This window comes from Panicum hallii, chromosome 9, assembly GCF_002211085.1.
Source record: "Panicum hallii strain FIL2 chromosome 9, PHallii_v3.1, whole genome shotgun sequence".
Lineage (NCBI taxonomy): Eukaryota > Viridiplantae > Streptophyta > Magnoliopsida > Poales > Poaceae > Panicum > Panicum hallii.
The window spans coordinates 1,951,776-1,964,812 of NC_038050.1; the positions used below are offsets into that span (position 1 = coordinate 1,951,776).

The 13,037-nt window shown below is 54.5% G+C and overlaps 1 protein-coding gene and 1 pseudogene across 1 annotated transcript; both read left to right on the plus strand.

Moving 5' to 3' along the window:
* The first annotated feature begins 2,377 nt into the window (after window positions 1–2,377).
* Window positions 2,378–3,699, plus strand: LOC112873544 (protein LURP-one-related 15-like). Its single transcript, XM_025936536.1, has 3 exons — window positions 2,378–2,860; window positions 2,979–3,212; window positions 3,306–3,699. The coding sequence occupies exons 1-3, from the start codon at window positions 2,615–2,617 to the stop codon at window positions 3,438–3,440; spliced, it is 615 nt and encodes a 204-aa protein (XP_025792321.1). The 5' UTR covers window positions 2,378–2,614; the 3' UTR covers window positions 3,441–3,699.
* Window positions 3,700–3,862: 163 nt separating this feature from the next.
* LOC112875744 lies at window positions 3,863–4,797 on the plus strand (annotated as a pseudogene).
* Window positions 4,798–13,037: the final 8,240 nt, after the last annotated feature.

The following is a 13,037-nucleotide window of genomic DNA, read 5'->3' on the forward strand; positions in this document are numbered from 1 at the left end:
TGGCTTGTTTTTGTAGTAAAGCGCTTTGGCTTAAAGCCTCTGGTTTGCCCCTTCCTACGCTAGCTGCATGTTCCGGCAGCGAGAGCTCTCAGCTGCCCGTCTCCAGCTGCCTCTTCCCGTGGTTTCTTATTAGCAACTCTGTGATCTACGTTTGGTAGCGGTCAACGTTTCCTTAGTCCGTCGATCCTGTCTTGGTCCACACAAACTGGACTGGCAGTATACTACAAGAGTACCTAGCAGTATACTGACGTGGACCACCGACCACTGACACTGTACCTTCCCGATCAAGATTTTGGTCTGAACAACAATCAGTACCGAACCGACCGGAAACTACGACACCTGCAGCAGCTACAGCACTGCACAGGGCTATAAGAGCTGTTGTCTCATCAGGGCTATAAGATCACCGGTACACCGTGCTGTATTTCAATCCATCACCTGCAGATGCGTTCGACGAAAAATACAGAGCGGCCTGTATTTCAATCCGATGCGAACCACGCACCCACTTGTACTGTACGCATGTGCAGTGCGTGCAGCTCAGCAGACAGCAGCTGCCTTGTACGTAGTACTTCTCCAGTGGTGAGTGACTGGTGGAGTGGTGACTGTCTGGCTGACGGACAAAGCATGCAGATGTGCAGGTGGGGGAACAGAGAGGCGCCGTGGCCGAGGAAGACGACGGCACCAAGGACGGACGGACCCCAGAGCCCCCATCGCGGTCGCGGCGTTTTGGCACCGAGCGGGGCGCGAATAATTGCGCGGCCGCTGGCCTGGCGGTTGGGCGCTAGCGCGGTAGCGCCTTGCCGCTCATCGGGTCTCGCTCTTTTTACTGAGCTTTACCAGCTGCCGTACCCCCGCTGCTTGGTCGGGCAGGTCTCGGCAAGGTCCAGCTCCCGCGGGAGGATGGATGACCGCGCCACCCGTGGCGTCATCTGGCCTGCAGCGCTGGCCATCGGTCCCAACCCTAGGGAACAGTTCGCAGATCGAGCAGTGGCGGTCCATCGCCGACGGCCGAAGGTGAGCTGCCGGTGCCACTGATGACCAAGTCATTCTGGAGAGGCCATAAGTTCGGGGCCTACGTTGCGCCCGTGGGTTGGCCGCGAACGGAGTCCTATGCGTGGGCCGCGCTGTGCAAGGATTTTGTTTGTCAGACGGGAGACGGCCTAGTCGGCGCGGCCTCGGAGAAAGCCCACTGGAACACTTTCTTCGATTTTTGGATTCCGCCGCTTCCTCTCCTTCTCCGGCGATCTTTCCGGCGCTGGAGAAGAAGGTAGCCTAGGTTTTAGGTCTAGGTGTAGTTTAGGTTTCCCCATGGCGATAGGTTCGTCTGGGTCTTTTGTTCTTCGCCGGTGCGCAAGGCGAGGTGGCTGTCCCTCTGGTGCAGCTTCGTCTTCAATAACGCTGCAGATCGGAGGTTTGTCTCCCTGTGTGCCTTCTCAAGCGGGCGACGGGATGGGTGCGTCTCTGCTGGTGACGGCTGCAGCAGGTTTGTCTACCAACTCTTTGCGAAATCAGGTTGGTTTTTCAGTCCCACCTTTCTTGATGGTTTGCTTTCCCTCCTGGGCGTGCCTTCGTTCGGTCAGATGGGGTTCGGGGGGTCTTGTGGCGTCGGATCTCTGTCCTTCCGGCAAGGTGATGGCTGGTGGCCATCTTCAGCGGCCACAACGTTCAGCGGCGTTATGGTATGCCGATGCAATCGACTTGCTACTCTTGGTGCTAATCAAAAACTATGTTCCGTAGAAAGGGGATCGGCTTCAAGCTGCGGAAGGCTGCTCCGATCGCCGGCGACGAGCATGATCGGGCAGTTCTTGCAAGGATCGGGATGTATTTTTGTTTATTTCAAGGATGTCTTTGTAAGATCTAGGATGTAAGCTATCAGGAAAATATATGATATGCAACCGGATTTTTTTAAAAAAAAATACTGCGGGTCTGCGGCGCCGACCGCCACCGAAATGGGCGGCGGATCAGTTCACACTCTCCATCAGACAGCTGACGCTGCGTATTGCCGTGTTTGCTTCTCGAGAAAAGAAAAGAAAAAGGCAAAGAAAGCAAAGCACGCACGCACGGAGGCTTTGATGGTTCTTTAATCTCCTCTCCAAGCTTCGACGCTACTACTACGTGCGTTCGAACTGTGATCACACGGGTGATGAATAAACAAGCATCGTCAAAGAAAAAACAGAGAAAAGCATGCCTAGTAAGTAGTCCCCTGCTGGCACGTGTACTGCCTGACGAAGCCAAAACAGCTTCATCGTTCATGAATCTGTCACCTTTTTTTAAAAAAAATTCTGTCCTTTTTTAGCCTGGAAATCTCCATCCAGACCTGCCTTTGAGAAATTCAAGATCTAGCAGCCGTTGCAGTAGAATCTGAAACCGCGTCGCGGGAGCTGCTTATTTTAGTCAAATCTGATCGCTGGAAACCGAGCTGCCATTGCTCGTACTGCTGCTGCTGCTAGGGCCACCTGCCTGCCTGAGTGCCGGCCTGGTCAAACTTGCCCTGACCAGTCCGGTCGCGTCCCATTCGAGCCAGCCTCCTCGCCTTCGCCGCTGCGACGTGCGCGTGCGTCGGTCCCCTCCCTCCCTAGCTGTGTGCCTGCGCGCGGCGGCGGCGGCGGCGGCGGTGATGGCGATGGAGATGGAGGACACCGCGGTCCCGGCGCTCGCGGTGGTGGACGCGCGGTTCATCGCCGCGGACGCGGCGTCGCTGGCCGTGGCCAAGGCGCTGAGCATGTCCGGGAGCGACTTCGCCGTCACGGACGCGGCCACGGGCGCGCTCGTGCTGCGCGTCGACGGGGTGCTCTTCAGCCTCCGCCGCCGCTGCGTCCTCGTCGACGCCGACCGCCGGCCCGTCCTCACCGTCCAGGAATCGGTCTCTGCTCCTTCTCCCCTCCGATCCTCCTTCCCTTGATTTCTTGATCTCCCTCTCTCTTGCTCCGCCTGCCGGAGTCCTGACGTGAGCTGCTTGGATGGGGATGGGGAACGCGCAGGCGCTGATGCTGAGCACGCGGTGGAAGGTGTTCCGGGGCGACAGCACCAGGCGCCGGGACCTGCTGTTCACCGTGGTGAAGCCGTCCGTGATGCAGCTGCGGGGGCCGACCAAGGTCAGCGTCTTCCTCGCCAGCAACGACGCCGAGCAGGCCTGCGACTTCAGGATCACCGGCAGCTACCACGACGGCGCCTGCGCCGTCTCGCTCGGCGACTCCGACACCGTCATCGCCAAGGCAAGTAGTGTCCGCGGCGCTCTCCTCCTCACCGATCAGCGTTGCTTGTTCATCGTGTTCCTCGACTGAATGTGAATGGATCGGTACTTGCAGATCGACCGGCGGTTCAGCGTGGTGAGCGCGCTGCTGGGGAAGAACACGTACAGCGTCACCGTCAACCCGGGCATCGACTACGCCTTCATCGTCGCGCTCGTCGTCATCCTCGACGAGATGCATTACCAGAGATGACACACGCTTCAGTTCCAGTCCCGAGCCCCTCCAGGCTTCAGTTCGCTGCTCCCCTTTATGTCTTCCTGATCGGTCTCTGCAATTTTTAGCCCATTATTGGTGTTCTGCTGCTCCATTTAGGGGGTTCTTGTGAGCTGCGATTGGTTCATGTCTTTGCCCTTCTGAAGGTTGTGATGTACTATTGTCACAACGATAGGTGAAAAATTAAGATTGAAATTCACGTTGAGATGAGGTTAAACCGCACATGTCACCACAGTAATTTTGCTCTCTTTGTACTGAATCCTTTCCAAGGACAAGGATCGACTTTATATAGCCTTGATTGAATGAATGGTGAGTAGTTAGGCCGTAGGTATCAAATTGGAGAATTGGAATGTCTTCGAAGAAGACAATTCAGGCAAGTGGAGGTTTCGTTGGTCTTGAGAAATCAGACGCTGCTATCCATCCAAGCAAGGATAGCTGACCGCGGTCAACGCTGACGTGGCGGCTGATCGCAACAGTCAAACCGGTGACTTCAAACTCCTCGTTTGTCTGGTCACCGATGGTGTATAGGCACATAGCACCGCGCGCGTTCCAGGCGATCACGGTTCAGTAGTGAAGATGGATGCACCGGCACCAGCCACGGCAGCGGCGGAGGCCCCGGCACCGGCGGTGAAGGCAGTGGTGAACTTCTGCGCGCCGGAGGCCACGGCGTTCGCGGTGGTCAAGACGATCAGCTACACGGGGCGCGACTTCATCACCGTCAAGGACGCCGCCGGCGCCGCGGTGATGCAGGTGGAGGCCGAGGTGCTCGCGTTCCTGTCTTCCTGAAGAAATCCCTCCTCCTCGACGCGGCGCGCCGTCCCGTGCTCGCCATGCAGGACTCGCCCGTGCTCGGGGGCGCCAGGTGGGAGGTGTTCGATCAGGGGGGGCAGCGCCAGCCGGAGGAACCTGCTCTTCACCGTCGTGAAGCCGTCCTCGTTCCAGATCAGGACCAAGATCTACATCTTCCTGGCCGGCAACGCCCGCGAGGAGGCGCCTGACTTCGCCATCTGGGGCAGCTACCACGACGGCGCCTGCACCGTCTCCCCTGGCAATTCGGACGCCACCTTTGCTCAGGCGAGCATCATCTTCCAGCTCCAAAACCATGCTATGTTTCACGCACTTCTCGTTTGATTTGACATCTGAGCTCATCATGCAAATTTTGATTTCTCGATCGATGGTTGTGCAGATCACACGCCGAAACACTGTGCAACTGCTCGGTTTCGGGAGGAACATTTACACTGCAAGGATCAACCCAGGCGTAGACCAAGCGTTCGTCCTTGCACTGACCGTGATTCTGGACGAGATGCTCTAGAGCGTTCGGAATCCCGTTGTGTAATGTGTATTGATCAGCTATGGCCTATGAATCACGACTACTACAATCCTCAGGGGGAGGACGAGCGTTTGCTTTTATTGTCTATATATTGTGTGTAATTACTGTGCTGTGAGAGTTTCACTTACTTTCAAGTGATCTGTAGAAATCCCTGCAGATCTGAAACTCTGAATTCCCATATATTCACATGAAACTCTGAAACTCCTCTTGAACCAACACCAAGCTGCTGGCTAACTTTGATAATTTTAACCTGACATGTGACATAAAAGCGTCAGCAACATCATTTCAGGACATGTTTCCCTAACACTGAAACAGACTCAAGTTCGTTGCCAACTATCGCATGATTGCACGGTGAAAATAATGGGATTACAATAAGATCCGTAGGCGCAGAGCCAGCATACCTTCTGTCAGGTCTCAGAATACTCTGAACTCTGAAGACGTTAACTTCTAGCAGTGAATCTCGCTAGCGCAGAACAACACATGCATGCCGATTCATCTCCCGGTAAATCATAACATTATTACAAGCAAAAACAAACAAACAAACAAACTTGTGACTCCTCCATGGAGTAGAAGCCAAACATATCTTGGCTGCACACGAAAGCCTGAAACAGAAATGTGGAATTCTATCATCGTTTTGTCCAACTGCTCCCGCATAAGGATCCAAGATACAGGCAGCTCCTGGCTCACAGGCTCAGTCTCTGAACCTGCAAAGTATTCCGCCATTGCCTGCGGTTGCGCACGCTGCCCTACCGTCCACTTCGATCCTGCGTCGCGATGGAACTTGGAGCAGTAGAAAGCGCAAGCTCATGTCGACGACGAGGTACGAGCCGGCGGCCCCATGGGACGGTTGCCCAGACCAGGGCACTTCGCCAAGACAACGGCGGCGAAGTTCCCCTGCATCCTCTGCCGGCGTGCTCCACCACGCTCGAGAGGTGCACCTAACCTGGGACTCCGGCGTCTAGCATGGCGCTAGCGCCATCCAGCTCCCGCGCGGCCGCGCCGGCCTGACGAGGACGACAGAGTCCTCTGATCTGGGCCGCACGAGTCCGATCCAACGGCTGACAAGACCCAGGGTCGGTATTTCAGATACCGTCCACCCCTAGAACGCCGCCGAGGCTTGCTGGAGAGCCGTCGCGCGCCCGAGCGTTGGTTGCCTGTCAATTGACCTACTCGAACCCAGCGCGTATCATCTCGCTGCCGATCGCGCGCTTCCTGTCCTAGCCGTCTTCTTCGGTGAGATCGGTGCCATGGGCCCATGTTGCTGTCCGTGTTGGCGGGCACGGGCATCGAGCTCATCGACACGGTCTACGAGTCTACGACGACCTAGTCCCGGGCCGGTATGGCCGCCGGCCCGCCCAGACGCTTCAGTGGCTCACAAGCCAGAGTGTGGCTGTACTTCCCGGCCACGCGCGTGACCGGCACCGCCGTGGTCCATGAGGTGTTCACCGGCGGCGACGAGCAGCTCAGGAACAGCCTGGTCCCCGCAGCACGCAACCTGCACGCGGCGCTGGCGCAGGTCGGGATGGACATGTACGTGCGCGTGTCCACGGAAAGCTCTCTCGCCGGAGGCAACAACGACGAGGTGGACCCGGCGGTTCCGGCCTTCCGGGGTCGGTTGGCCATACCCCGATGCCCGGTCCCATGGACAGTGGCATCCACGCCTGCCTGACGAGGACGCTCAGCCCCGAACCACGCTCGATCTGGGCCACACGCGTTCGATCGGACGGATTTCAGGGAGGGTGGACGGTATTTGAGATACCGTCCACCCGCGGTCAATACCGTCCAGCCCTGTGTCACGACCCACAAATTAAAACCACATGGAAGAAAATTTAATTACATCATCATGAGCATCATCCAAGCACCAAGGAGCATCATATGCACTAAATTACATCATGAGCATCTATTTTTCTTGTATGATTTATGTGCAAGTTGTGAAGGAAGTTTAAAAATTGCTATGTGGCTGTGCCCCAAAATATTTTATTCAAATACTAGATTTCAAATGATGAATTTTAGATATTTTTACTAAATTTTTGGGTGTCTCTGCCGAGCCATAAAATTCTTGGAAAGTTTAAAAACTGCATTGTTGTTTGAATTTTTGTGATCAATCCATAATATATTTTTGAGCTCTAGTGGTTGCATTGTGTTCTTGATGGTTTAATCTTGCTTCAGTAAAAATTTGGTGATTTTTGGATCCCGGGAAAGGCATGTTTTTTATTTTGTAAGTTGAACCGTTGCCTTTTTCTTTTTCTCTCCTCCCGGCCCCACCCGTCAGCCCTCCCTCTCTCCTCCGAGCGCCCGGGCCCGCGCGTCAGCGCCTCCCTCCGCCTCCCCCGGCCCTCCGTGCCCGCCCGTTGGGCGTCCGCGCGGTGGCGCACGCCGGCGGCCGCTGGCCCGTCCAGCGTGGCCGCCGCCTCCTCGAGTCCCGCGCGCCGCTCTCGATTCTCTCCCTGCCGCTTTGCCTTGCTCTCCCCGCTCCCCATTTGAAGCGCACACCCCTGCCTCTTCCTCTCCCCGCCGCTGCCGCTTCCCCTTCCGCCGCTCGCCGCCGCCCGCCGCCGTCGGTGAGCCCGGCCCCGATTGCCCGCGCCCACACCTCCTTCTCCTCCTCCGTGTTCGATTCCGGCCACCCGCCGCCTCTCCCTCCGTCCGTAGCTCCTCCCCGGCGCTCACCCCCTCCCGCCACCGCCGCTCCCCGCCGCGCCGCCACCCGCCGCCCCGTCCCGCTTGCCTGTGCCGCGGCCGGGCATCCTTGCCGTGCCGCGCGGCTGGTGCGCGTGCGCCCCGCCCCCGTTCGCCCCCCTGCCACTCCCCGTTCGCCGGCCGCCGCCGCGTCGCGCCGCGCGCGTGCGCTGGCCGCGCCCGTGGCGAGTCAAGGCCACGGCTGGCCTTGACTTCGCCTGGGCCGCGCGCTGGCCGCCTGGGCCCGCCTGTCGGCGCCCAGGGGCGCTAGATCCGGGTGGATCTAGCGCTGGCCGCCCCGTTTCGTTTTATCATTTCATGTGGATCTTGTAAATTGCGTAGAAATTGTTGTAGATCTCCAAAAATTATAAAATTTGTTTTGTTTGAATCCTCTGTAGTAGATCTGCTTAGATAAATTAATTTTATACATGTTAGAGCCCTGTACCTTGAGTTATAGTTTATCCTTGCTAAACCAAGTTAATTGTTAATCTTATTTTATGGAGCTCTAAAAATGTCAAGCTAAATGTTGTTGTGTTCCTTGTGGTATGCTCTATCTCATGGTCCAGCCTATGTATTTGTTCCTGTACTATTTGATAGGTTTTTAATGCGTTTTTAGTTTTGCTGCCTGCAAACTTATAAAATGAATAACTTTTGATAGAAAATTGATAAAATGATAAAACCACTTCTGTTATCCTTGTTATCATGTCTTGTACCCCTGGTAATTTTATTAGGATTTTTGAAAATGTTTTGCATGACTTTTAAGATTTGACTTGAGTTTAGCGGCTGAAATTTATGAATATCATAAGTAATTCCACAAATATGCTATTGATGCAATTTCAACTCTCATGAGCTTATTTTGAGATCCCCTGTGTGCCTAAATTAAATCAGGATTTATGCTCGTAGATGTTTTGTTAAGCGAAATTCACCTCGGTCTTAGTGTTTAGGTTAGTAATCAAGCTTGTGGTGCCATGGTGATTTTGTTTTCGCGTTGATGTGACATTTTTCTTCTATCGCCATGTCATTGCATATCACCTCATTTTCACATCATTGGCATCATCCTAATGCATACATCTCATTCATGCATTATAGTGACCGAGACGCCGGAGGACGCACCCGTTGAGCCTACCGAGTTCGTTGAGACCGAGCCGGGAGCCGAGTGTGTGGTTGAGCAAGAAGAGAACCAAGGCAAGCAGCTAAGCATGATTCCTTGACCTATTTAACTTGCTTAAATTTAGTTATTTCACTTGGGATATCTATGCTTATATTAAATATTTATCTATTGCATTGTCGGTCCTATTTTCATGCAATGCCCTCTCTTGATTTGTTTATCCATGCCCTTGGCACACGTAGCCACTTGCAACTCATTTAACTAAATGCTTAGTTGTGCCTAGAGTTGGTAGATATCTTGTAGGGAAAATTGGAATAGGATCACTTGTTTCACCCACTTGTGTTATCTTAAACATGTTGTCCGGTGCCGGAATGTTGGGTTGGATCGGTCCAGTTGGAAGTGTGGTTTTGAGGTTCGAGCGGAAGGTAGGGCCTAGAGAAAGGAGTCTCGGAGGTTTAGTCCGCTTGAACCGATTAAGGACCGTCCGTGGATGACCTTGGAAATTGAGCACTTATCGTACTACCACATATCCATTCATGGGGTGGATAAGCCGAATACCCTCTAGTTCTAATCGTTGATGCACGGTCCTACATGCGTGGCCGTGGGGCTTTGTAGAGAGGCTTAGGGATGTCCCCGGTGGACCTAGGTAACTCTCCGCGCAAGTTAGGCGTGATGTTCAACGGTTATAACTCGTCGGGAATGGTTGATGCGAGTACCCCCTCACCCAACGTGATCGGTTGGGCGAGTCGCATGGTCCTTGTGTCGTGTGGGTAAAGTTGTACACCCTTGTAAGGTTAATGAATCAATTCGAATTGCTGCGCTCTCGGTTATGAGCAAGCTCTTTATCCTACGAATTCTTCGTAGAAGTGTTGGCCGAATGGTTGGTTGCACGTTACCTCTTGTTGATGCTTAGAATTGGAGTACCTAATTAACTAAAACTTGAGGTGGGTTGGGCAAGTTAATTAAAATGCTAGGAGGCTAGATGGTGGAATTAGGAAGCTCATGCTTAATTAAATTACTTAACCCTAAAGCCTTTTTGTGAGCCTTCATATGCATGTTGCTTGATCTATTTATCCGCGTAAGTCTTGCGAGTATCTTTGTACTCATGTTGCTTTATTATACTAAGTTGCAGGTGAGCCGGAAGTGGTGTTTGTCTATTTCTACCCCGCCGAACCCGGCGCGGGCGAGGAATAGGCCAATATGGTCAATGGTGTCCTTGAGCAAGACGCCATTAATATTATCTATCGTATATTTTTCGCTGCGTATCGTTCTTGGGATATCATGATAAACACTAGACTCTATGGTTTTTATCTCTTTTATGTTATTGTGAGCCCAAGGCTTGTATTCGTTATTTGAACCTTAAATTTCAGATTCGTAAACTTTCCTTAAATTGATGTTGTAATGGTTAGTTGCTTAACTTGTGTTAAAATTTGCTCTTTGTGGATCATTGGTGATGTAAGAGCTTGTGACGGTATGTGCATGTGCATGGTCTTGGGCATGCGTTGGAGCACATACCGGAACTACCGGATTTAGTCTCATTTTGGGTGAATGTCGTGTTGGTCGTCGTGATTTAGATGTGGGTTAACACGTGGCACGCCGAAGGGCGAGCGCGTGTTAGCTCTCATCTTAATTATAACGACCGGCGGTTCGTCTAAAATGGTGTTAAATTGGGCGGTTCTCACACCCTGGTCGTGGCAAGGACGCCGCCTCTGCTGCACACTGTGGCTCGCGCTCGCCGGAGAGCCCCCGCACCACAGGCATTGGTTAACTCCCTCTCCTTTCTCCTGGAAGAGGTCAGCCTCCATGGCGTCCCGGTGCGTGAACACAGTTGTGCTGGCTCGACGGGGTGCCGGCTGTCCAGACCCTGATGGTCTCGCGATGCCGCGGCTGGCGCGCACGTCCCGACACGTAATACGGACGCTGACGTCCTGCTCAGCCTTTCGAACGACGGCCACAACATGGTCGCCGCCGCCGCCCCGCCTTGGAGCCGTCAGCCAACGGGCTATGGCTGCATCCTCTGGTGCGCGTCGCGGAGCCAGTTGCTGGCGCCGGGCCTGTTCCAGCGTGGTCAGACCTTTGCTTTTACCAGAGGCCAGCTCTGCTCTTTCTTGTTTAGGGCAAATGGCAGGTGATCAAAGATCCTTGTAGGTGACGATCCTTGCCAGTTCTGAGTTCTGATCGATCATCTGGTCCCGTTGCATGTAGCAAGGATGCTCACCAGGGATCGCCAGCTCTAGTTCTTGTCCCAGTTGAAGTTCATAAGTTTCAGTTCGCCATTAACCCTCTCATACCTACTAATTGGTGTACCTGAGATGCATTTCCTAATGAAAAAGATTGGCCAAAAATCACTATGATCCCTTGAGCATCGGAAAACATTGCCCAGCTGCTGATTAGGAATCGATCGTTCGTTCGAGTGGTGAAGGGCTCTCCTAAATAGTTCAGTTTTGTTGTTCGTCAGACGCCAGCTTGAGTTTCATGCCTGAAGATTAATGAAGAAAATATTTGCTGTTCGTCAGATGCCTGCCTTATTCTATGTCGAGAAAGGTCAATGATTGTGAGTGCTAAAAATTTTGGAACTAGGCATTAACATTGTACTGTGTTATCTGACAAAATGGGCGACTATAAGCAAATTCATTTGTGACATGATTTGCAATCACCAAAGCGAGTTGCCGCATGTGAAATGCTTCACAGCCGTGTGCAGCAAGGTGCAAACAATATGGCTGCAATGAGGTCTGAAGTGAAGTTCTGAACCAGAAAATCTGTTCTGTGTCACTGTATGTCTGTACGGTGAATAACATGGCGTGGGCTGCTCCGCTGCAGACCTGCAGTCACCCGAAAGCCATGGCGCGGTCGGCAGGCTGGCCCTCGAGAACATGCGGACTGGGACTTCCAAGGCAAGGCATCAATTCTCGAGCGTGGACACAAGATGGCCTGAGCCCTTTGGCAGAACCACAAACTGTCTCTGAATAATCTCAAGAGGATTCTTCAGAAGCCAAACCAGTGCTCCTGATCACGATCACCAATTCTAGTCATTCCCTATGTTCTACACTGAATCTTAGGCAACATCTACCAATCAAGGTTCAAGGAATATGCAAGCTTCGCAATTCGTATGGCTTGATACTTCGATCTCTGTTGAAATGCATGGCAGCGCCTGGGTCAGTCTCCCTGACCAGCCTCAAGTCTGAGCCGAGATGCAAAGTAGTACAACGCCGTCGCTGGCTCGCTGCGGTTGCGCTCGCTGCCCAACCGTCCGCTTCGATCCTGCGCCGCCATGGAACTTGGAGCAGTAGCAAGGCCCACGCTCGCGGCGACGACGAATTACGAGCCGGCGAAGTGCGGAACCACGGGGCAGAGCGCGTGAGCCGCGAGGACTGTTCTCGAATGAAGCGGCGACGACGTTCCCCGCGTCCTTCGCCGACGATCCCGCAGGCGTGGTCCACCACGCTCCAGAGGTGCGCCGGACCTGGGCCTCCGCCATGGCGCGCCTCCGCCATGGCGCTGGCGGCATCCAGCTCCCCGCGCGGCCGCACCCGCACCTGCCTGACAACGATGACCGAGTCCTCAGCCCGCCCGATCTGACCCGCACGTGTTCGATCCAACGGTCAAAGATGAACTAGGGGTGGACGTGAGTCAAAATACCGTCCACCCCCGGTCGGGATTTCCAGTACCGTCCGTCCGCCTCGGCTGTCGCCGGAGAGCCGCCGCGGCCCGCGAGTTGGTTGCCTCCCTCTCCTCCCTCTTGGAAGAGGTCAGCATCCGCGTGGCATCCCCTGCTTGCTCCGTACCGTCCGTGACCAAGGACCAGGAAGATCTGAGCGCCGGGGCGCGAACACCGAGCGTAAGAACTCCATCTCCGCCGCATGATGTGTTGCTCCCCGGAGCGCCGGCTCGTTCAGACCCTTGTGAGTCGCCATGCCGCGGCGAGCGCGCACGTGCCATCGTGCCGACATGCATGCAACATGGGCGCCAATGTCCTGATCCGTGTTTCGACAACCACGGCAGGCGCCCCGGCCCATGAAGGTCGGCTCGCCGGAGCACAGCCGCGTTGAGACCGTCGGACGTTGCGTCACTCGCCTTCCACCCACGACACGATGAACATCACCAGCACGCGCATTGAAGGTGGGTTGCGACTTGCGGATCGAGCAACCACTGAGCGTCAAATTCGCGAGTTCGGCATGGATTTGGGTAGCGTCAATTGCAATCTTCCTGTGCTTCCCGGCGTCAAACAACTCCACCCTGTCCATTCCGTGCTCCAATGGCAGCCCGGTGTGCTGCAGTTCGTCGTGGACGGGGAGGCCAAGGCGCGGTGGAAGATCGCCGGGAGCGTCGGCGTTCCACCTCTGGACGCGGCTGGCGTGCGAGCTCCGACTCCAAGTTCTGGTTCTTCTGACCGCCATGCCGTGCATCAACACAGCTCGGTAGCCTAAAATCCATGACTGGCTCTCAAGAACAGTGCGGT